The sequence below is a fragment of the Panthera tigris genome, chromosome X, assembly GCF_018350195.1.
Source record: "Panthera tigris isolate Pti1 chromosome X, P.tigris_Pti1_mat1.1, whole genome shotgun sequence".
Classification (NCBI taxonomy): Eukaryota; Metazoa; Chordata; class Mammalia; order Carnivora; family Felidae; genus Panthera; species Panthera tigris.
The window spans coordinates 25,028,740-25,053,460 of NC_056677.1; the positions used below are offsets into that span (position 1 = coordinate 25,028,740).

General features: G+C 36.7%; 1 protein-coding gene across 1 annotated transcript in view; it reads left to right on the forward strand.

The window, feature by feature from the left end:
- Positions 1-24,721, forward strand: part of IL1RAPL1 (interleukin 1 receptor accessory protein like 1) — a 654,536-nt gene that overhangs the window by 331,645 nt on the left and 298,170 nt on the right. The window contains exon 5 of the mRNA XM_042973937.1: positions 17,314-17,388. Coding sequence (XP_042829871.1) covers positions 17,314-17,388 — 75 coding nt within the window. The remainder of the gene's footprint in view (positions 1-17,313; positions 17,389-24,721) is intronic.

A 24,721-nucleotide genomic window follows, 5' to 3' on the forward strand; every position in this document is an offset into this window, starting at 1 on the left:
GCTTCTAGAAACTGGGGATATGAAAAGCAGGTCTTGCATTTCTTGGATGTGCTGGCACTTAGTGCCATAGTGATAGTGCCTGGATACCAGAGATTTTTGCAATGATCTAAACTCATTATAAAGAAGAGACATGTCCTGTATCTTGGGGAGAAACCTGAATGTTCACACATACATTAGTGCTGAGAATTTCCTAGAGTTGCTATTCGCTCGTCAAACAACCGCAGTGTCTGTAACTCGTCTGTGTGTACCACAAACAATCCACCTTAGATTTTCTTCCTCATCTCTTTGTTTTAAATAGAAGACATCTTCTTCTTTTGTCTTAAAAACCTTTCCTAACATCTCCGAAATTCTATTTTATGATTTAGTTAGATTTCAGAAGTGAGAGGGCGGTTTTGTTCCACATTGCCAGTGAGTTTTCTGGTTCTTTCTCAGGTGGGAAACATGAAATTCATTACCAGTGCTAGTCTTAGCGCTCAGCAAAGGCCTGGCCTGTGGTACAAAATCAGTGATATTTGTTACTGTGGGATTTAGCCTTCTTCAAAGATCTTTGACATGATGATTACGTGTTTTTAATTAGAAATACAAACGTGATTAGTAATTGTTTTTCAAGAGGACAAGCCACTGCACTTCTCTTATGATATTGGACTGGATTTTAACTAAAGCACAGGTTTCCATCTGTTATTTAGTGACACGTGCCTGTACCTCAAACAGATTGCAGGTGTGCTAAGATAACAACTCTTCTATGCTCTCAAGGGCAGCTGGAGCCCCTAGACCAGTCAGTTCTTTTTGTTAGTTGATGTGCAGTTGACATATACTATTAGATTAGTTTCGGGTACAATGCAGTGATTCAACAGTTACATGCATCACAAAATTCTCACCACAGTAAGCGTAGTTACGAATGACTCCTGACCATAAGACCATTTACCCCAGGATGCCCCACAAATATAATTTCCAAATGTCTCATGGACCAAGAATGGTTGAGGGTTACTCTAGTCCAGCCCTGCCTCATAGAACTTTTTGTAGTCATTGAAATGTTCCAGATCAGCCTGACCCAAAAGTAAGCACAAGACACATGGGGTTATTGAACTCTTGAAACGGGGCTAGTGTGACTGCGACTAGCAGCTACCATACTGGATAGTGCAGCTGGAGTTTAAACTCTAAAGTATATAATCTATTAGGAACCAAAGATGAAAAATAAGCACAATTTAGCAGTTTATCAGGCTCAACAAATATTAATTTGAAGTGTTGGCAACTCATAGTGGGACCAGCAGGCACAAATGAATTAATAGAGCACTAACTTAAGAATACAGGCATCAAAGTAGACCTATCTTTTGATGTGGCTAACATAGTTGGGTACTTGCTGGCTGACTCTGGCTGTGTTCTGTTTCTCTCTTGTCTTCTTTTTGTTTGATAATGTGGCAGACAACAGTGCCATCGCCTGAAAGTGGCTTCAAAGTCATACCTGCAGGCCTTACCTTATGGAGTTCAAGTGAACTGTGGTATCTCGCTGTTCTTCTAATGGGCCCTGAAGCAATCTAATAGTTTGCCTTGGGGTCCTTCAGACCATGTTGTGTTTACCACCCACCTCTGCATCTAAAACGATGTGGAAGTCACTGATGAGGCCAGTGCTCTGTATTTCCCGATGCTCCTAATGCTAGGTTAATCGATATGGAATTAGCTTTTGTTTCCAGCCATTGTCTTTGAAGCCTGGTTTCATTCAAGCAAGAGCATTCTGGAATATGTAGATTTGTTCATCAAAATTTGCAACCTAATTCCAGTTTACAATAAAGAAAAGCAGGTTAGACAACCTCTTGTTTATTCGTAAATTAATAGTAGGAGGTGATTAGTGCCTGGCCTTCACCTCATGATTCGTATGTTTGTTAAGTCTTTTCAGTAAAATGTTGTCAAGGTGATTCTGATCCATTGTGTCCCACTGCCTCATTAACCTCTCTGTTTATATCAAGTGCAGCTCTCTTTCTTTACTCGTGTTGTTCCCTTTTTTGGAATGACCCAACCTTCCTTTCTTCTCAGGGATATTTTAGTCTTGTTTCTGAAGGCATTTAAATCCGTAATACTGGTAATAATGCACACTAACATTTATGGAGTGTATTTTTTGTTCTAGGCATAATACCAGATACCCTTATGTTCATTGAAACTTCACAACAAGCCTTTAAAAATCTATTTTTTTCCAAGAAATATATTTAATCTCCTTTATGGAGGAGGAAACTGAGTTTCAAACCTGTGACTCAGTTAGCATAAAACAATTATGTAATGAAGCAGAGTCATCATTCGAAACTGACTTCCTGACTCTAAAGCTTTTGCTTTTTCTGTTGCAGATAAAGGAGGCAAAGAGGTCTATTAAAGGAGTCTAATAAAGGAGTCTGCTAGCTATTAATCTCGTACTCATTTGGAATATACTTTGTGACTTTATGGCTTGCTTGTTTGGCTTCTTGATTTCCAAGTCTTGTGTTCATTCTTACTTCCTACCTTATGACATATCTTCATACCAACAAAACCATTTATTTGCCAAGTGTGTGAGAGAGAGCATGGTAGACAGGGAAAGTCTTGGTCCTTCCTGGGCAACCTGATTCAGGTATAGTTACCCACTGTGCCTGTTACATGTCCCGCATTCTCGAATCTCTTTCCAATACATATCCTGTCTTTTTCATCTATCCCTTAACTTTTAACTACAACATCACCCATAGCCAGGACCATGTAGTACACCTTACTGTGAAAAAGTGTCTTTAATTTGTTGTTGAATTATTCATCATGTCTTTTCAACCAGAGTGTAAATTACTTGTGTGTGGGTATCTCATTTTGCACTTATTTTGGCCTTGCCCTATGCCACCAGCCCAAATGCTAGGCTAATCACTAGCGGTTCTTACATATTGCTGATTGGGTGATCGATTATCTTCAGCTGTATGTTATAAGTAGACAAAAAGAGAAATGAAAAAATTAAAAGTTACTCAGCATAGTTTGTGGTCATAAATCACTTAAAGGATGACATATTTTTCATAAAACTATACGAATAGCTGGTACTTAATATTTTTGAAAGGATATTAATAGTTATTTTCTGGATTCATGTAGTCTATTTTCTAGATGGGGAAGTTTTTTAAAGTAACTGAAGCTTATCTCATTGACCAAAAATGTATTTTTAATGAACAGTGTTTAATGCAAATCTTTAGGGAAAAGGAGCATACAATTACTGTATTTTAAAATAGAATGCATGAAATATAATGAAGTCTTTCCTTCACTAGCCATTCAAAGAATTTTGGGGACATTCACTATGTTCTACCTGTTATGGAAAACACTAAACACATGAGTGGCATTAAAGTTAAAAAAAATTTTAACAACCATAATCCCTTTTCTTAGTGAGTTCACAGTCTCAAAGGGAAGTCACATGTATAGAAGGCAAAGTTACATCCCAGCCTCTTCAAGGCTGGATAGAGGTAAGGAGGTTGTATTTGGGGGCCCTCAGAGGTCAAGAAAGTTTTACCTAATAATTGATATCTTTAGTAGTTTTGGAAGTTGAGTTAGGATATAGTGATGTGGCATTCCAGAAGGATCAATGGAGGCACGTTCCAAAAGAATCTGAGAGAATGGTGAACTAGGGAAAGAGCAGAATATTCAGTGTGCTTCATACAGAACAGCCCAAGGTTAGTTCTAGACTTTAAATAAGCATGTAAAAAATCACATTGGGAGGCACTTGGGTGGCTCAATCAGTTAAGTGTCCGTCTTTGGCTCAGGTCATGATCTCATGGTTTGTGAGTTTGAGCCCTGCATGGGCTCTGCGCTGACAGTGCAGAGCCTGGTTGGGATTCTCTGTCTACCCTTACCTCTGCCCCCAAAATAAAAAATAAACTTAAAAAAAAACTCTGCCTGTTCTTTAAAAAACTAAAAATAAGTCACATCGGATCATGTTATTTCCCTGCTTGCACTGATCTGCTATCAGTTACCGGATGACACTCTTAGGTTGCTAAGGTGTAGGAAATTTAAGCAAGCCCAGACCAGATGAACAAAACCACATATTTGACCCGTAGTTGACCACAGATGCACCGGCAAAGTCTTTTCAGCTTGGGCCAGATCCTTTGGACCTCCCAGCTGTCTTGTAGACTTAAAAATAATAAATGGCCTTGGGTGGCTCAGTCGGTTAAGCGTCCAACTTTGGCTCCAGTCATGATCGCACAGCTCGTGAGTTTGAGCCCCGCATTGGGCTCTGTGCTGACAGCTCAGAGCCTGGAACCTGCTTCAGAATCTGTATCTCCCTCTCTCTGCCCCTCCCTCAGTCATGCTCTCTCTCTCTCTCTCTCTCTCTCTCTCGCTCCCCTTCAAAATAAACATTAAAAAATAATAAATTGCCACTATTTTAAGCTACTAAGATTTAGGGTAATTTATAACTCAGTAATATTTAATCGATAGATTGTATTAGTGTTTTTCAATTTTTTTCCCTAAAGTAAAATGCTTTTGCTATATTTATTAGAAAGAAAAAAATGTGAAGATATAACAGAAACAAATTTTGCTGAGCAAAGAGAGCTGTGATATTGCTTTGAGCTGGCAAAGATGCAATTTAATTTCATCTCATTTCTTGTTAGACACTTGGCTCAAAATTTATAATTTATACTTCACTATATGGACATATGTAGATATATGCATATATTCATGGTATATATAATGCTCAAACAATTTATGAAATCCTAAAGTTTTCGTATCCATGACATTTAAAAAAACATTTTTATTTTGGACAATTTCAAGCATAACAGACACAAAAATAGAGGGAATAAATAGAATTACGAAATTTCCGTTCACCCATCACTCCGCTTCAGTAATTATCAACATTTGGTGTATATTGTTGTTTGTAACACCCTTTTGTTTTCTTTTCTTTTGAGGATATGAGTGGTGTTTGATGCAACTAAGAACAAATTTGCAGTTTGTTCCTGCATTGCTGAAACAAAAATTCTTAAAATGACTAACCTTTGTTTGTTGCCAAGTAACTCTTGGCTATGCACCGATAGCAAAAGTAATATAACAGCGTTCGCAGCATAATTAGATTTGAATAGCAAGTTTTATTTAAAGAGTGCCTGATCTTATTGCTCATAGGCATGCTTTTCTTTCTTGTTTTGTGTTTTCGGCAGTAATCACGTTTTTAATGACTTGTGATAGACTTTTGTTTTGCGAAACAATAGAAAACCGCCATAGGAACTGTTTAGTAGGCTTTTAGACGTTGTTGAAGCTGCTTAAAATCCATTTAGGTAGGAGGTTATTATTTGTTAAATACTCGTTTTTATACAATGACTTCTGCACAAAAGATTATTCTCAACACCATTACTTGGATGATAACAAATAATCTAAACAGGCAAACATGATGATGATGTAGTAAGTCACAGCTGCTCCATTTATTGAATGAGAGTTTAGGGTTCTGTTTTTGTCTCTCCCCAGAATAGAGAAAATGAAATGCTATTTCTTCAGTCTGCCTTCCAGACATATTTGGAGGGAAGGACGAAGTATGAAATGAAAGGAGGGAGAGAGAGGAGAAGGCAGAAAGAAAGAAGGAGGGAAAGCAAGAAGGGAGGAAGAGCAGGTGAACAGCAAGAAGAGAAGAAGGAAGGGAGGGAGGGAGACCAATTATTTGAAGGTATACTTCTTTAACCACTAATGCTGTTAAATATTACAGGTAGGCTTAATTTAACACGTAATATTTTTCTTACTTCTTATTGGAATTTCAGGGTTCCCACTATGTATACAGAAGTTAGCTTAGATTCATAGAATATCCAAGGAACTGTGCTATCTAGTGTAGCCTCATCGTTGACGTGTGTCAAGAATCTTAAAGCAAGTGCAAAAGGTGAATGTATCAACATTGGACAAATCTACTCTTATTGTCCATAAGAAGCTGACCACCAATGAAGCTTAATTCGTCTAGAAGAATGCAGTGTAGAATTGTTCAATTTATGTGTATACATTTTGGACCAAAATTTTATATTTTACAAGATTTGGGTTGTTATAAAATGTCACTCTTAAGGACAGTCCTAATATTATATAAAATTATTGCAAAAATTTAAAAACTTTAATTCATATTCATAAACCTTGAATTTCAATGGAGAACGTTCTTATTAAGATTTCTTTTCTCTTTTGCAACAGTTTTAATGGGATTCTTAGAATGCTTAGGGTTTTTTTGGTCCACTGTCATAAAGAGACCCTCAAATTGTATGTCATCATCAAGTCCTATAACCAATAAAGGGTTTCTGCTCAGGAGAGTCAATGACAGATGTAATCCTCCCTTCCAATCTTAGGAAAGCAGTGTTAGACTTATTCAGATTCTACAGTAAAAGCTTCACTCTTGTCCAAGACAGTTAAATCTTAATGAGGCCCATTAAATTCACACAGAACTTTTCATCTGTCTTTCCAACTACTATCAAAATAATGTTTTCCCCCAGTCTGCTCTGTATCATCAGAAACTCCACTGGAAACAAGGTGTCTAATAGAAACTGCATTAAAAAATCACAAATGTTGAAAGCAGTCTGTGGAAATGGAGAGCATGTGACCATTAAAACGGGACACTGTGGGTTCAGATCTTGGCTTCTATCCTTACTGGCTGTTCGTATTGGCCAAAATTCTAGATCCTTTCATCGTAGCAAATTGATGGTCAAATGAAATAATGTAACTGCACACCCCAAAATACAGTGTTTGTTTTTTTTATATATACATACACTTATTTTCTACCTTATGTTTATATTCTTATGGCTTAAAAGCCTTAAATTTATGCTGGAAGTTCCAGCTAATGGCAGGCCAACTTAATAGTTGGTGACTGAAATTAAACAAAGGGTGCTATTTTAACTTTACTGATAAATTGAGATATTACATGGGCTACTTTGTTCTTAATCCCTGAGTAGCTCCTTTGAATACTTATTGCCACTTACCAAAAAAGTTAGTTTCAGGCTCCTTCCTTTGGTAAATATGTGTTCGGTGGTTGCCAACAGCTTCCATATTAAATGAAGTATAATAGTATTAGGAAGCTTTTGCTATGAAATAGTTCTGTAATACCTCAACAGCTAAATGTTTTATAATACATTAGTATTATGTCTGCAGTTCTGCAATTTCTCTGCTATTCTGCATTAAATGGTTTATTCTTTGTCTTTAGAGAAGGACCTCTTAATTTTTAGGCATTTGGGTGGGGGCAAGAGGCCTTGGCGCTGGTCATTCTTCCGGTGAGGGTTTAGAAGGAGAAAGAGGTTGTTATTCGTTCTTTACATGGAGTCTTTTTTTTTTTAATCTATGAAATTTATTGTCAAATTGGTTTCCATACAACACCCAGTGCTCATCCCAAAAGATGCCCTCTTCAATACCCATCACCTACCCTCCCCTCCCTCCCACCCCCCATCAACCCTCTGTTTGTTCTCAGTTTTTAAGAGTCTCTTATGCTTTGGCTCTCTCCCACTCTAACCTCTTTTTTTTTTTCCTTCCCCTCCCCCATGGGTTTCTGTTAAGTTTCTCAGGATCCACATAAGAGTGAAACCATATGGTATCTGTCTTTCTCTGTATGGCTTATTTCACTTAGCATCACACTCTCCAGTTCCATCCACGTTGCTACAAAGTGCTAGATTTCATTCTTTCTCATTGCCACGTAGTACTCCATTGTGTATATAAACCACAATTTCTTTATCCATTCATCAGTTGATGGGCATTTACGCTTTTTCCACAATTTGGCTATTGTTGAGAGTGCTGCTATAAACATTGGGGTACAAGTGCCCCTGTGCATCAGCACTCCTGTATCCCTTGGGTAAATTCCTAGCAGTGCTATTGCTGGGTCATAAGGTAGGTCTATTTTTAATTTTTTGAGGAACCTCCACACTGTTTTCCAGAGTGGCTGCACCAGTTTGCATTCCCACCAACAGTGCAAGAGGGTTCCCATTTCTCCACATCCTCTCCAGCATCTGTAGTCTCATGGAGTCTTAATTAATTCTTCTCAGGTGGCCTCTCATCTCTCCCCTGCACCCTGTCATACCTGACCTTTTTGGGTACTAAGCCCACACGGTTTTGTACACCCTCATGGCTTGCTTCTTGGCTGTGGTTTGCTCTATGATAGCTCAGACTACAGTGTCCTCCACTGTTTCATCAATCCCCATATGTCCAGTAGCTTTTTGTCTTCCAAAAAGTTGAAACCTCTTGTCCAATTTGGGCTGAAAATATAGTTAATAAGATCACTTTAATTTATGGTTATCACATAGCATGGTTTCTCAACCTTAGCACTCTTGATATCTGGGATGGGATGATTCTCGTGGGGATCTTTCCTATAAATTGTAGGAAGCTAAGCAGCTTCCCTTGTCACATGGCACTCCCTCACACCAGTTGTGAAACCCCAGCTGAGAACCACTGTCAGAGAGCCATACCAGTGGGTAAATGTGCCAGATTCTGCATCATAAAGAAAAAGCCAAGAAATGCAAATACCTTCTGTATCAAAGTACAGTATAAATAAGCCAACCTAATATAATCTGGAAGGCCATTAAATTGCATTACACTATACTATGGAGATGTAATGTCTTATTGTGATAGTCCAGGCCAAGCAGATAATTATAAATTTTCTGACTTTCAGTAATAACATGACGCCTTTTGTCTACTCCACAATTTTCCTTTAATAAGCATTTCCAAATATCCTGGGATTTATAATTTTCATTTCTTGTAGACCTTTTATCCACTAATAGAAAAAGAAAAAATGATATGCTATGATAGTTTTGTTTATTTCTCCTTGCTGGGGAAGAGATACTTTCCCTCACAGGACATTGCAATTTTTTGGAAAGCACTGTTGTTCCTAGAAGCTAATTGGTGACTGCTAATTTTTTCCTTGCCTGTCAACAGAAGTCAAAAGAGTAGTTGGCATGCTCACCTCCTTGATTATAGCTATTACATCAATCAGCATCCTTTTCTTGGTGTGCATCATAATTCCTGTAGATAATTATGTATTGTTTCGGTTTTCTCACCATTGTTTTTTGCTTTAGCTTCGACTACACACAAATTTATTTTAAATGGTTGAAATCAGTCATGCAATCAGTGAGAATTCATCCCCACAACATTTATGCAAAATCCACTGCAGCAATTGTTTTGAAAATAATAATTTTTTAAAATTTATTTATTTAAATTCAAGTTAGTTAACATACTGTATAGTATTGGTTTCAGGAGTAGAACCCAGTGATTCATCTCTCACACTGAATGCCCAGTGCTCATCGCACCAAGTGCCCTCTTTAATGACCATCACCCATTTAGCCCATCTCCCCACCTACCTTTCCTCCAGCAACTCTCAGTCTGTTCTCTGTATTTAAGAGTCTCTTTTGGTTTTCCTCCCTCTCTCATTTTATTTTATTTTTCCTTCCTTTCCCCTGTGTTCATTTGTTTTGTTGCTTAAATTCTACATATGAGTGAAATCATATGACATTTGTCTTTCTCTGACTTATTTCGCTTAGCATAATATACTCTAGTTCCATCCACATTGTCACAAATGCAAAGATTTCATTCTTTTTGATCACTGGGTAATATTCCGCTGTATATATGTACCCCCTCTTCTTTATCCATTCATTATTTGATGAACATTTGGGCTCTCTCCATAATTGGGCTATTGTCGATAACACTGCCAGAAATATTGGGGTGCATGTGCCCCTTCGAATCATCATTTTTATATCCTTTGGATAAATACCTAGTAATGCAATTGCTGGGTCATAGGGTAGTTCTAAAACACCTTTATTTATTCTGTCTACCCATGCTCTCTTTTGTTTGTCCCCCATATTTTTCTCAGCTCATTTGGTAGAATGAGGGTACAGTGAGTGACCGAGTGAGTTCTCAGATCAGCAGGAGGCTGGGTTTGACAGGCAGGGTGGCACACACTGGAAGCAGGGGCTCTAGAGACCATTGCAGAGGGTGGCAAATGAATGGGGAACCTGAACCCTAATATTAGCGCCATAGAAGAATTAACTTTTTCTATGATATTCTTGACTGATTCTATTTTAAAAACAATTATTCAATGAATATAATCTCTTCACTGTTCATGTTACCTGAGAGGTTTATCAAGAGATTGGAAAGTGATTAAATATAAATTCTATCACTCCTATGTTAGAACAGTACTTCATAATAGATATTTTTTTAAAGAAGAAAAACTACATTAAATATGATGATATTAAATTTGCCAATTGAACATGTTCCGCACATCATTGCACCAAGGGAGGACTGGAGAACTGTTCTTTGTTTTTAAATTATTTTAATGTTTATTATTCAGAATGAGAGACACAGGGCATGAGCAGGGGAGGGGCAAAGAGAGAGGTAGACACAGAATCAGAAGCAGACTCCAGGCTCCGAGCTATAGTAAGCACAGAGCCCAATGCAGGGCCTGAACCCACAAACTCTAAGACCATGACCTGAGCCAAAGTCAGGCAATCAACCAACTGAGGCACCCAGGTACCTGTTTTCAAACAGTTCTTAACATCTTGGCTAACCATGGCTCTGATTCTATTAGTCAAAATAAGTTTGGGGGTATATATTTTTTACCTTATGCATTATGTTAAAGCAAAAGGTAGTTGATAGAGATTAGCCAGAATTTATCTCATGATAAATTAATATGGAATTTGCCTGAAATATGAAACTCTTTTAGCCCATTTTCTCAGTCTTTTAGGGGGTCAGAAGGAAAAGATGAGTTATCAGTCAGTGGCTTAATTTTTCAAAATTTAAATCAATGATCAATAGTAAAATTTTCTAGCCTCCTTGGATAAAGGGAGGTAACTGAGTTGATTTATAAAAGCTTGTTTCTTAATTCCTCTTACCCCTGTAAAACTGCCCCCCATATCGTTAAATGACATTGCCCTTCACGTATTTGCTCAAGACCATAAGTGGGGATCCCTAGATTTTCATTCATATTCCACATTAAGTCCATCAGTAAACTTGGTGAATTCTACCTACCAAATAGATACTTAAAGGAAAAAATCCTACCATTTCTGTCACCATCACCAATGTTCCATCACCTCTTTGTGGACTACTTCAATGCCATTCTTACTGGTTTTCCTGCCTCCACTCTGCCTTATTGCCTTCACACTACTCCCTTCTCCTGGACTTGAACACCAAGGTGCCACAGTCATACTTCTGGCATATAAATGCTTCCAGGTGCTCTCTCCGAAATTCTCCAGGGCATTCTCACTATGTTTAGAATAAAACCCAACTCTTTTCCACATTCTACAAGGCTCTGCCTGGCCCATGGCTGTCTCTGAGCTCACTGCCACTCTTTCCATATGTCAGTATGGCTGTAATGACCTGGACTACCCCTTAAACATACTAGGCGCATTCCCGTCTCAGGGCCTTTGCACCTGCTCTTCCCTCTGCCCACCATAATCTTCCTTTTGGTATGCACATGGCTCATTTCCTCCCTTCACACAAATCTCTTTCAAATGATCTTCAGAACAAACTTTACTGACATCCCTTTCTAAAATAGCACCTACATTAGTCTTTCTCCTCAGCTGCTTTATTTTTTTAATAATACTTATAACTGCCTGATATTATAGTATGCATATATTCATTTACATGTATATTTTCCATCTCCTTCTCTGGAATGCAAGCTCCATGAAAGCAAGGAATTTTGTCTTCCTGCTTCACTGTTATACCCCTCAGTAACTAGAAAAGTGTCTGGCAAACAGGAGATATCTTTAAAATATTTGTTGAATGAATGATTGAACATATTTGTTCTGTTTGCATTATAAGAAACATTGATCATACCATATGAATAAAATATCAAGTATCAAAGCTAGTCAAATGAATTTCTTGATTTTCCTGAATACATGCATTTTGATAGCTATAGTAAGAGTTACATCCTTGAAAGTATTTGCTCTATCACTTTGACATGACTCTTAGATCAAGGTTATCTTGTACATGGTATTCATTTGTTCATAAACTGCTCTCCCTGCAGTTTTCTGCTCAGTTGCTTTGCCACTCCTCTCTCTTTGAGGCTTCTGAGGCTCCGTGACTCTGTTGTGAGCCACCATAATTGTTTGCAACAGAAAGTAGAAATTTTGCCAATCCCAGTGCATTAGAGATAAGTGAAAAAGAGAGCACCCGTTTGTCCCCAAATGGCTTTACCCAGTACATGTTAATATTTTCTCCTGTCCATTCATTTTTTTCTCACAAGAAACATGGGATTATGTCTGCTTGCTGTAACACTCATAGGCTCTATGCCCCACTGTTAGAAAATAACGTTAAAACATTCTAGGCCAAAGAAAGCAGAACTAAAACCCCATTCTGCATCTTTGAAGCTCTGTGGTTAATCCACATTACCTTGACTTGCTAGGAAAATAGGCAATCCTTGGTCAACTCTTTTAAGTTAAAAAAATACATACAGGCAACAAAACAAGACGCATTATAAAACGGGGTATGTTGGCGGGATTGCCACAAAGCATGTTTTATCATCAGTTGTATAAATCTGTGAATATTATTTTGTAACCAGTTCGGTTGATAGATTTAAATGGGGTCAAAAAGAAATTCCTTCTGAGTATAGCACTAAGCACAGTGTATCGTATATATGCTCTCGTCTCTCACATTCTTAAATCTATGTCTCATTGATCTCTTTCTTTCTAATAGAGTCTTACTATTGAAAAGTACTTCATAAATGCTCTTGAAATTGACTTATAGAGTTATAGTATGATTATTTACCTGCTTGTAAGCTCTGTCAAGGTTAAAAGCTGTGTTTTGTTTACCTTTGAGGGTTGTTTTTTTTTTTGCAATCTTAGTACATTACTTGCATATTTAAAAGTCTTCAAAATGGTTTTGTTGAATTGTGTTTTTGAAGATAGGTCAGTTCTCCTGTTATGGAAGCTAATGTAGGAAATATTAATGGTGCTTAAATTCAGGATCTAAGGGCCTTTTGAGCCATTAACTAAACATCCAGTTCATCATTTTACAAATAAAAATATTTTTTTATCAGACTATAGAGAATGTCAAATGCTGTTGTCCCAAACTTTGATGGGTATTATTAGAGCCGATTTATTTTCCATCTACTATAGTCAGGCACTTAGGGCACCTGGATGTCTCAGTCAGTTAAGTGTCTAACTCTTGCTTTCAGCTCAGGTCATGATCTCACGTTTCATGGGTTCGAGTCCCATGTCGAGCTCTGCGCTGACAGTGTGGAGCCTGCTTGAGATTCTCTCTCCCCTGTCTCTCTGCCCCTACCCAACTCACGCTTTCGCTATCTCAAAATAAATAAACTTAAGAAAAATAAAATATAATCAGGCACTTAATCTGTTATCCTATTTAACCCTCACACCAAGCCATAAAGGAAAATTATTTATGTCACATTCTGTATAGAAGGAGACTGAGACTCAGAGAGTTTAAATAACTTCTATAACTATCCAAATCAACAAGGCAGGGTCAGGAATTATTAGGCCCATATCTCCCTGAAAGCTAAGTGTATTATCTTTCTTACTCTACCATAATGCTTCTAAGAAACAAAGCGGTGAAGGCACCAATTAAAATACACTCTGAAAATTATCTGACTTTGAAAATTTTTGTGGTAGGATGATTATAGGTATCCAGGAAGTATTGAGTATTCTCAGTAGTATTTGAGGGATTAATATTTGAGGAACTAAAATTAAATTTTGGATGAGTGATTGGTCAACAGAGAAAGACATGCTCATCTTAAATATCTTCACATTTCTCAGGGTGCCCAGGTGGCTCAGTTGGTTGAGTGTCTGACTCCTGATTTTGGCTTAGGTCATGATCTCACAGTTCATGGGATGGAGCACAGAGCCTGCTTGAGATTCTCTCTCTCCCTCTCTCTCTGCCCCTTCCCCACTTGTGCATGCTCTCTCTCTCTCTCTAAAATAAATATTTTTAATATCTTAGCCTTTCTTTCCTGTAAGAACATTAAAATAACCATATTTTTAAATTTTTTTAATGTTTATTTATTTGAGAGAGAGAGAGAGAGAGAGAGAGAGAACGAGTGGGGGAGGGGCAAAGACAGAGGAAGACACAGAATCCGAAGCAGGCTCCAGGCTCTGAGCTGCCAGCACAGAGTCCGACGCGGGGCTCGAACTCACAAACCGCAAGATAGATCGTGACCTGAGCAAAAGTCAGATGCTTAACCAACTGAGCCACCCAGGTGCCCCTCCTGTAAGAACATTAGAAAAACTCAAGAATAGTGGCCACATGAACCTGGTCTTTTGTTACTTTTCTTTTTGGAAGCCAGGATCCTATTTTTACTATTTGATAACTCAAATATACATGAAATGGGAAAAAAGGGAGAGACTGAATCCCTTCATGATTAGTTAGGGAACCTTAACATAGATAAAGAATCAATCCTATGCACAATTTCATATATACTCACTTCTAGAAGTTTCTCTCTAACTGGCAGCAAAACAAATGTCCTTAAAATTCCTCTTTTCTCTGCAGAACAGTTTTGTCAATTGGGACGTCTTAATAATTGGGAGAGACCTGTAAGAGAGGTTTGGTTTTATTTTAAATAACTATATCAGCTTTACTGTTTTCCATTGATAGGGTGTTCTGAAGAATAAAATGAGGGCTTGAAAATACTTCTGGTGGTGGATACATAGAAATATTTTCATGCATAGTTAGCAGAAAAACTTTTCTACTGTAAGGTTGTAAGGTTTTATTTAGGTGGTAAAATATGATTAGGATTTAAAATCAACCTGTGCTTCATGTCACTACTGTCAGGCTTTCTGTGTTTTTTTTCTATGATGTCACTTTAGTGGGTGTGTCGTGTCTTTGGGTGGGGGGGCAGGTAGAAAAAGAGAAGGAAAGAGAGGGTTCCGAGAGTCAAGTTGTTTTCTTGACAATAAAATGTCAGTTGGTCTAGTCATGGTCTGATGCTAATTAGTTTGGGGTTTTTTTATTGTGAGTAATTTGAATTTCCTTGCGGTCTCACCTTTACCTGTGAAGAAATTAAGAAGGCTTTGTGTTTGTGTGGGTTCCTTTTGTTTGGCTATTAACATTCCTGCATTTGTTTGTGAGTCCCGTCTTCTCTCCATTCAATTCGACTAATATTCACCATAAGGTGTCAAAAACATTCTCGTAATGGATGATTCAGCCTATGTCCTTTATTGGTGGCAGCAAAATTGGTCACTCTCAAATGAATGCTGAGCTGAGCTACATCTTTGCTGTAACAGTCACTTCTTTTCACAGTTATTTTGCCATTGTGTCAGACCTATAGTTCAGCTGTTGTACTATCTGGTAGTTTCCATTCACTTTTAACAAAGGTAGGTGAATCATACTAGAAGCATGTGTAACTGATAAATAAACTGTCATAGCGTAATATCAAAACATGACACACCAGACTATACAGTAAGAGTGTTCTGCTCTCAGTTGAGGTTACTTAGCTGCACGTTTTTGCTCTCTTAACAGATTGCTCACACCTTGAGGCGAAACCTGCACAGAGCCATAGCACTCGCTTGACAGAATATTCCAGGAGCAAGTCACAAAGAACTGGGAGGCAGAGATCTAGCGAGGACTCTAGCTTCCATGTTCTTTTCACACCCCAGATCGTGCATCTCTAAAACAAGGGGGTTGAGTCAGCCCAGATTTTTAATTACTTTTAACTTCTGATTATTGTAAAATACAAGGGCAGGAACCAGAGATATCCCAAAACCCCATCACAATGCCTACCACATTATAGTGTCCATACGTATCAGTTGAAATGAATTGATTTTTTTGGGGGGGTGGGATGAAAACCTTAGGTGAAATACTGGTGTATATATAAGATGACTAAAAGCGAAACTACTTTTGGGGGAGAGGGGTACAGCAAGTCAAGCCACACAGAACACCCTTTATCTCAATCTTCACTTCTCCTGCCCGGAGGGGCACTATGGGAATCGCAGGGCTTTAGGGAACACGATTTAAAAATCAAAGGATTTAATAAGCATATGATTTTCTCTGGCTCCAACATTCTTTGATTCCTCTGGTAACTTGGAATCATCACACAGGGAGTAATATGAAAGGTCTTAAAGATGTCACATTATGCCACAGGGTGGGCGGTGGGTTGAGGTAGAGAACCGCAAAGCCATTTTACATTTCTGAAATAATGTGCTGCATTTTGATTTTTATTATCTTTCTCCACAGTTTTTTTCTCTTACTGGAAATCAGTGTGGGATGTGTTTGAACAGGGAACATTTCTCTCAGCTGCTTTCTGTAACAAACTGTTGGGTTGTCTACTTGTAACTGCATAATCACAAAATTTTATAAATTGACTTAACTTACTGAATAAGCCAGCTATTTTGATACCATAGTTGCTTTTGAAGTTCACTGAAATTATCTGATAACCCCGAGCCTAAGAAATGTGGCTTTTTGACCTATTAATGGTCAACTATTTTGCCAACATTTAGTGAATAGCCTGCTTATTTAGCTGGTCGGGGAATAAAAATGGGTTAATTTCACTTTAGGCAAGAAATAAGAGTAGGGTTAATCAGAGATGTCAAATCTTTGAGATGAATTTCAGAACTGCCTGTTTGTCTAAATTCCAGTCTAGTTTAGCGAGGAATGAAGTCTGCAATGGGAAAACCTATCTTCAAGATGCTTAATAGTACACTCTTAGATCCATAGGCTGATAATTAATAAATCAATGAGAGTGCAGAGCAGAAATGTGTGGAAGCTGAAAAATCAAAGAGAGTATATCATGCAAATTAGCAACAAATACTACAAAATGTAATGGATAATAGTAATAAGGGGTTTTGAGTAAATGGAAGGTACCATTTCAAATATTATCTTGGGGAATGTTTATGTGCATGTTTGAGTGTGCAGCTTGTACTTGTACTAATTGAATGCCACATTGCTCTCCCATTTAGAGACTGTGTGTGTAAGAAATACTTAATCTAATTCGTAAGTTATGGGTATGAGGCAGTGTGATCCAGGGTATGGAAACTTGGAAAGGGATTAAGAAGAATAAGACATTATGTCCCCCAAATCGTTGAAATGCACAATACAGATATCATGTGTAGCTTTAATTAACACAGGGAAAACATGGGGTACCCTTTAAAACAGAAAACAAGGTGCAAATGGAAAAATTTGATGAAGCACAGTCGTATGTTCTTAAGGACTGGCCAATCCTGATTCGGACTTCAACAGTCATGTGACTGTCAATTTGGAAATGTTATATTTGACTTGTGTACAATCTAATAGCTTTTCAGCTCGCCTGAAGGTACTACCTGCAATATGTAAGTCATTACCTGGTAGAATGCTTTGACACACTACTGTGAGAATGAAAAATATTTGGGAAAATAAATTGTGTTCTATCATTCAGCTCATGCAGCATAACTATAAGTCTGTATCGTTATTATTGTTTTTCAGCCCCTCTGACTGATAAGCCACCCAAGCTTTTGTATCCTGTGGAAAGTAAACTGACAATTCAGGAGACTCAGCTGGGTGAGTAATTCCTTAATTCCAGTTAATACACTTCTCTCAATACAGTCTGACAGTTAATAAGCCTAGATTGTACCCTGATGTAATACTCTAAGCTAAACTTATGTGTACTTAAAGGGAGCAAAATTAGAAAATACCAACAAACGTGGCCCATTCCATCCCCCACAGTGTATGCATTAGGACCAAGCTGGACATATGGATATAAGAACTCATATGTTTTTCAGGTGGTTGTTAGGAAATGAGATGGGCTGAAGGTTTTACTGGTGGCATTACGTTGTTGTTTTATAAGGCTTGAATTGGTTTTACAATGGGCACTATGGAACTCTTTGACTTACAATATACCATTAATACATTAAAATACAATTTTTGAAAATGGGGAGAAAAGGTACAGGTTCATTAAGATAAATGTGACTATCACAGTTAAAAATCATTTTTATCTAATCAAATGGAAAGGACATTATGCTACTTAAGTTATGGATAATATTTAATAAAATGTGACCAAGTGGCTTTTGGGTAAAGGACCAACAGGTTTAAGACATAAGAACGTGGACAAAATGCTTTGGTAAATATCCAGTTATCAACACATCGGAATCTGACATAATTATTTTAGGGTTCAGTCTAGAATTTCTAGTGGTTTATCTATGTTCAGTATAATTTTAACCATATAGTTATGTTTTTTAAGAAACTTTTTCCTACACTAACCACTTGACAGATGAAATGCTTTACTGTATACAACTAAAAAGGAATCGATAGCCCATCCCTTAAGTTATTAATGTTATTATTGTTTTTGGAGTGAGAATTTAGATTAAAATTGTAGATCATCTTTAAGATTACTGATGAATCTTTGCGAATAGCATATTCAAAGCTACGGTGCAAAAAAAGGTGTGATGGTTTTAGAACCTATAAAATTATTATAGTCAACAGATTTCTAACATTGGATATATTTAGTAACTTAAGGCATGAGCATGTATAGGATTTATACAAGTCAGGGTATCAATATGCTTTTTTGATGGTAAACCCAAGCCCTTGAATTGATGCCATATACATGCAAGTATCATTAAGCATCATTAAGGCAATGTTTATGGAACAAACATATATTAAAATTGCATCATGCTCTTTACTCATGTTATGGTATATTGAAGTATATTAGATTTTAGTGCTACTTTGTGAGGAAATTTTGAAATGTAGATTCTCCTGAGTGGCCACACTCATACAGACCTTTCAGTAACTCCAAGGAGTATGTATTTGTCAGGAGTTATACGAAACGTTCTTGGGAAAGAAGAAATGGTTTATGGTACCAGTTACCAAGTAGGAACATAGTGAAATTGAAATTAATTGTGGCTCTTTACTTGACAACATGATTAAAAGAATTGTATGATTGATGGTTGCCAATTGGGTTTCCCTATATTATCTAGTGTTCTCTCCGTTCTACTAATGTGTTCTACACAATGGAATGATTTGTAAAACTTTCTTTGTTAAAAAATACTTTTTATTGAACAAAAATTATAAAGACTAATCAAATAGTTGTGAAAGTATGAAAATTTCTTATGCAAATTGCAAGTTTCCACTGTATATTCATTTGAAGAAAGATGGGCATGTGTGTTAGCAAAATGCTCTGAGAAGTACCCTAACTCCTTTATTACCACTGCCAAAGGAACATGAGTTCTCTTTAAAAACCAAGTAACTAGAGACATCAACTTGGGATTTGAATTCTTTTAAACAACTTTTGTTTCATCGTACTTTCTGATTCCAGTTCTCAGTGTGTAGGATAAATTATTTACTAGTTAAAGAAATTTAACCAGAGTCCTTGAATTTTGGGACCAACAGTAGATTTGAAAAAACTACCTTTGCGAATAGCATATTCAAAAGGGTTGTTACTGCAATAGTATTGGAGTAGGTGAACAGCTGATCACAAAGGGTAAGTGAAAATAGGAAGTAATCTTAAGGACCAAAAAACAAAAAAAAAAACAAAAAAAAACAAAAAAAAAAAAACTCCAGGTGTCTAAAATATATTCATTTTCTACAATATGTACTTAGATTTTTCACCTCCTGGGGATTGAATTTTTGCCTTTCTAGATTTGAAAAAGCTGTCAATTTCAATAGGGCCAAATGTGTTATATCCTAAGAAAGGGGGACTGAATGAAGTTTCATGGGGCAGGAGTAAGGAGGATGGCCGGAACCAGTGATGGAGATCTTGGTGGTGCCTACTCTTAGGAGAAGGTGAGAATCTCCAAGAGTTTCACTGGCCGGAAGCTCAAGGGTCTGACTCAACCTTGTCCTAAATTGAGGCTTGACCTCAGAGGATAATAAAACTACCATATGGACTACATTCTAAGAACAATCATCAGTGACTACACAAAGCTGAGTTGGTATATGTCTGGTGACCTAACTTGGACGTCCTGGCAAACTTATGCACACATCCATCTGACCTTGAAAACTATAAACCCATCAGTTCTCCAGTTTGTCTGTAAATATATAAAACTTAATAATAATAATGTTATAGATTAAATCATAAAATGCATGGATTTGTTTTCATCACCAGGTTCTCCTTCCTCTGCCATTTGTGGGCTGTGCCCACCTTTCCCTTTCTGTGTCCCTTGTGGCTTCCTATTCCTCCCAATTCCTTCATCTTCTCAAAAACTGGAAAGATTATGATAGCGATCATTTAAACCATTCCAGTGTAGAAAGGAAAAGGCACAAAGAAGCAAAGAACAAATATATATAATATAAATATATAATAGTAACTCAATTCATATAAAATATGTAAATTGGTGGGTTTGAATTTTAATCACTTTTAATGTGGTTACAGCCTAGCATTTCCACTCTAAGTGGCATCAGTGTGTTACTTTACAATGTGAGAAAAGAACTTTGTCCTTTTTGAATAACTTTCAGACATCAGCAAACGTCTGGACAGCACTTTCTTGGGTAAAATCCCAGAAATCATGCTGTACAATTCTGAAGGTCAGTCTAGGAGGTGAGCCTGACTTGATCCTTTCAAGGCGCGGTAATCAAGGGAATCAAAAGACAGATGCCGTAATCTTGCCAAGGTTGAGCCTTGAGGATGTCAGTCAAAGATGTGGCCTTCTCGTTATGGCCAGGAACCCATTTTCAGAACCTCCCAGGACAGAGGATGTTCATCATTACCAGACTTTCAAACTTTCACTTTATTTAAAGTTTGGTTTTTGCTTATAAAATAATTATACAGGTTACTGGTAGAAATTTTGAGAAATACAGGAAAAAAATCTTGTTTCTTTACGTTGTAGTAACATTCTGCTGCTTTTTTTTATTCCAGGTTTTATTTAAATTGTCGTTAGTTGACATATAGCGTAGTATTGGTTTCAGGAGTAGAATTTAGTGATTCACCACCTACGTATAATACCCAGTGCTCATCCTAACAAATGCTCTCCTTAATTAATGCCCATCACCCATTTAGCCCTTCCCCCCACCCCTCGCCTCTAGCAACCCTTAGTTTGTTCTCTATAGTTAAGTCTCTTATGGTTGTATTAAATATTAAATTAAATATTCTATTAAAAAAATACTAAACAGAAAATATTTTTTAATGGCCACATGATATCCATGTGAAGGTCCTATAATTTCATACGTATTGCTGGAAATTTGGATTTTTCCAAATTTCAGCATCCTAAATAATGATGTGGTGATCTTCACCTATACATTTTCCCTTAACTTTATAATTATTTCAACAGGTCACATTCCTGAAAGGAAAAATACTTGTAAAAGTAACTAATTTTATTAAAGTTTCTTGCTATATTTTCAGAATTCTTACCAAAGAAGTTGTATACACTCTCACTACAAGTATATAATGGCTATAATACATTTTAAAATCTTTTCAACTCAACTTGTTTAAACTAAAAAAAAAAGGCTCACCCACTTCTCCCACTCTCTAGCCTCCCGCCTCTTGCAACTACCAGTCTGTTCTCTGAATCTTTGAACTTGTTTTTTGTTTCATTTGGGGTTTTGTTTTGTTGTTGTTTTTTTTTTTTTTTAGATTCCAAATGTAAGAGAGATCATACTTTTTCTCTGACTTATTTCACTTGGCTTAGTAGCCTCACAGTCCATCCAGGCTGTCACAAATTGCAAGATTTCAATCTTTTTAATGGCTGAGTAGTATTGCATTGTATATTTATACCACATCTTCTTTACCCATTCATCCACTGATGGACGCGGTTGTTTCCATATCATGACTATTGAAAACAATGCTGTAATGAACTTGCAGATGTATATATCTTTTCAAATTATTGTTTTCATTATCTTCATATGAATACCCTGAAGTGGAATTGCCAGCTCATATGGTAGTTTTTTTTTAACTTTTAATTTTAACAAAATTTCAACAAAAATTTTTAATTTTTTGAGGAAACTCCGTACTGTTTTCCATAGTGGTTGCACCCATTTACATTCCCACCAGCAGTGCACAAGGTTCCCTTTTTTCAACATCTTTGTCAACATTTATTATTTGTTGTCTTTGTGATAGTAGCCTTTCTGACAGGTGTGAGGTGATTTCTCATTGTGGTTTTGTATGCATTTCCCTGATGATTAATAATGTGGAGCATCTTTTTATGTTCCTGTTGGCCATTTGTATGCCTTCTTTGAGCAATGTCTATTCAGCTCTTCTGTCAACTTTTAAAATCACTTTGGGGGTGTTTTTATTGTTGGTATTATTAAGTTGTCTGAGTTCTTTGTATATTCTGAATATTAGCTTCTCAGAGACATGATTTGTAATTATTTTCTCTGATTCATTAGGTTTCCTTTTTGTTCTGTTAATGGCTTCCTTTGCCATGCAGAATCTTTTTAGTTTGATGTTATCCCACTTGTATATTTTTGCCTTTGTTTCTTTTGCTTTTGGGGTCAGATCCAAAAATTCCATGTCAAAACCAATATCAAAGAGCCTTTGTTTTCCTTTCGAAGTTTTATGGTTTCAAGTCTTACATTCAAGCTGGTAGCCCATTTTGAGTTAATGTTTGTGTATGGTGTAAGATAGAAATCCAGTTTTCCCAATACCATTTATTAAAGAGATTGTCTTTTTCCCATTGTAACTGCTTGGCTCCTTTTTCATAAATTAATAGACTATATATGTGGGGGTTCATTTCAGGGCTCTCTATTCTTTTCCATTGATCTGTGTCTGTTTTTACGCCAATACATACTTCTTAATTACTCTAATTCTCTAACATAGTTTGAAATCCGGCATGATGCCTCCAGCTTTGTTCTTCTTTATCAAGATGGCATTTGCTATTGGTAGTCTTTTGTGGTTCCATACAAATTTTAGGATTGATTGTTCTATTTTTGTGAAAAATCCAATTGGAATTTTATAGGGATTGCATTAAATCTGTATGTTGCTTTGGGAAGTTTGGAGATTTTAACAATATTAATTCTTCCAATCCATGAACACAGAGTATCTTTTTACTTATATATTTATTTATTTTTGTCTTCAATTTATTTCATTAATGTCTTACATTTTTCAATATACAGGTCTTTCACCTGCTGGGTTAAACTTATTCCTAGGTATTTCATTCTCTTTGATGTAGTTGTAAGTGGGATTGCTTTCTTAATACCTCTTTCAGAGAGTTAATTATTAGTGTTTAGAAAAGCCACAAATCTGTGTGTGTTGATTTTGTATCCTGCAACTTTACTCAATTCATTTATTAGTTCTAACAGGTTTTACAGTTTAGAGTTCTAATGAGTATAATAACTTTTTAACCTTTGATAAGATCAATAACATTATACATCTTTGTAATGGAGTGTTTTTGAAGGAAAAGTCAGTTTCCTTTTTTTAGGAATTACTTCTTCCTCTCCCTTCTTACCTCTTTCTCTCACTCTCTACTCATTGCATACAAGTGGCCTCTCCTTTTTCAGAATTAGCCACATTTGGAGGATTTCAAATGAATCTAGTCTGTTTAGGCAAATGCCTATGGTTGATGAAATATGGAAACCTAATTGAATGTTTACATTCTCTGCTTTCTTCTCCTGCTTATACTAACACTCAACTGAGAACTTTCTCTAGATCCTATGTCTCTTAATAAAGCTCACAGTAATCTGATAATGTACTGTCGGCACAGGAAATGCCAATACATACTAATTGATGACATGGTGTGCATGCCACAAAAGGCACACATCTCCAAATTTTCTGTAAAAGAAAATAATGACACTGAATTGAGTAATCTGCTCAGTATTGCTCTTATTTTTCTTTAATATCTAATATGTTTGTTAACTTTGTTAAAAAAACAAACACTTCTATATCTGAGGAAATAAGAATTCCCCACATGTTAACCTGCAGAGGAAAGTGGTTGATGACAATATTGAAACTTCAGATTTTTCGTTATCTGTCCAAGTAAAGAGACACACATACATGTAACTATCCAATTTAGCTACAGGCTAATTAAAATAAAATGGCACACTGGAACTTAACTAGCACATCTTGCCCTATTTTACCATATTATAGTTTGCAAAATTTTAAATTTCAACTAGACTGAAGGAAAAATGTTCATATCTTATATAATAGATCCTGACTGATATCTTTATAGGAAAACTCCTTGTCATGCAAATGATACATTCAATTTACTGTGATGCTAAAATAATTAGTTATTGAAAACATGCTCAACTTCATTGCTTTTTCTTTAGTAGAGTTGACACACGATATTGCATTAGTTTCACGTATACAACATAGTGATTCATCAACTCAATACATTATGCTGGGCTCACTACAAGTGTAACTACCATCTGTCACCATACAACACTATTACGATACAATTGACTATATTCCCTTGTACTGTATCTTTTATTCCCATGACTTATTCATTCCATAACTCAGAGCCTTATATGTCCTGGAACTATGTATATAAATATATTGTGCCTGGAATGTGTTTTACTACAAATACACTAGTTGAATTCTTTAAGTTTATTTATTTTGAAAGAGAGAGAGAGAGAGAGGATCCTAAGCAGGCTGTGTGCCGCCAGCTCAGAGCCCAGTGTAGGACTCGAACTCATGAACCGTGATATCATGACCTAAGCTGAAACCAAGAGCTGGACACTTAACCACTGGAGCCACCCACGAGCCCCACTAGTTGAGTTTTTAATCCAAGGAGACACGATAGGGAATTATTATCTAATATTTGCTAGCTAGGTGTATATTTTAAAAACTTGAAACAAAACATATTTTTCTGAATAGTTACTACTCTGACTAAAATCGCGAAGCCTCTTTGTTTCCTTTTTCAGGGAGGGAAATACAGTAAAACCTTGGATTGCAAGTAAGTTGTTCTGTGAGTGTTCCGTAAGACAAGCAAACATTTCTAATAAATTTTAACTTGGTGAATGAGCGATGTCT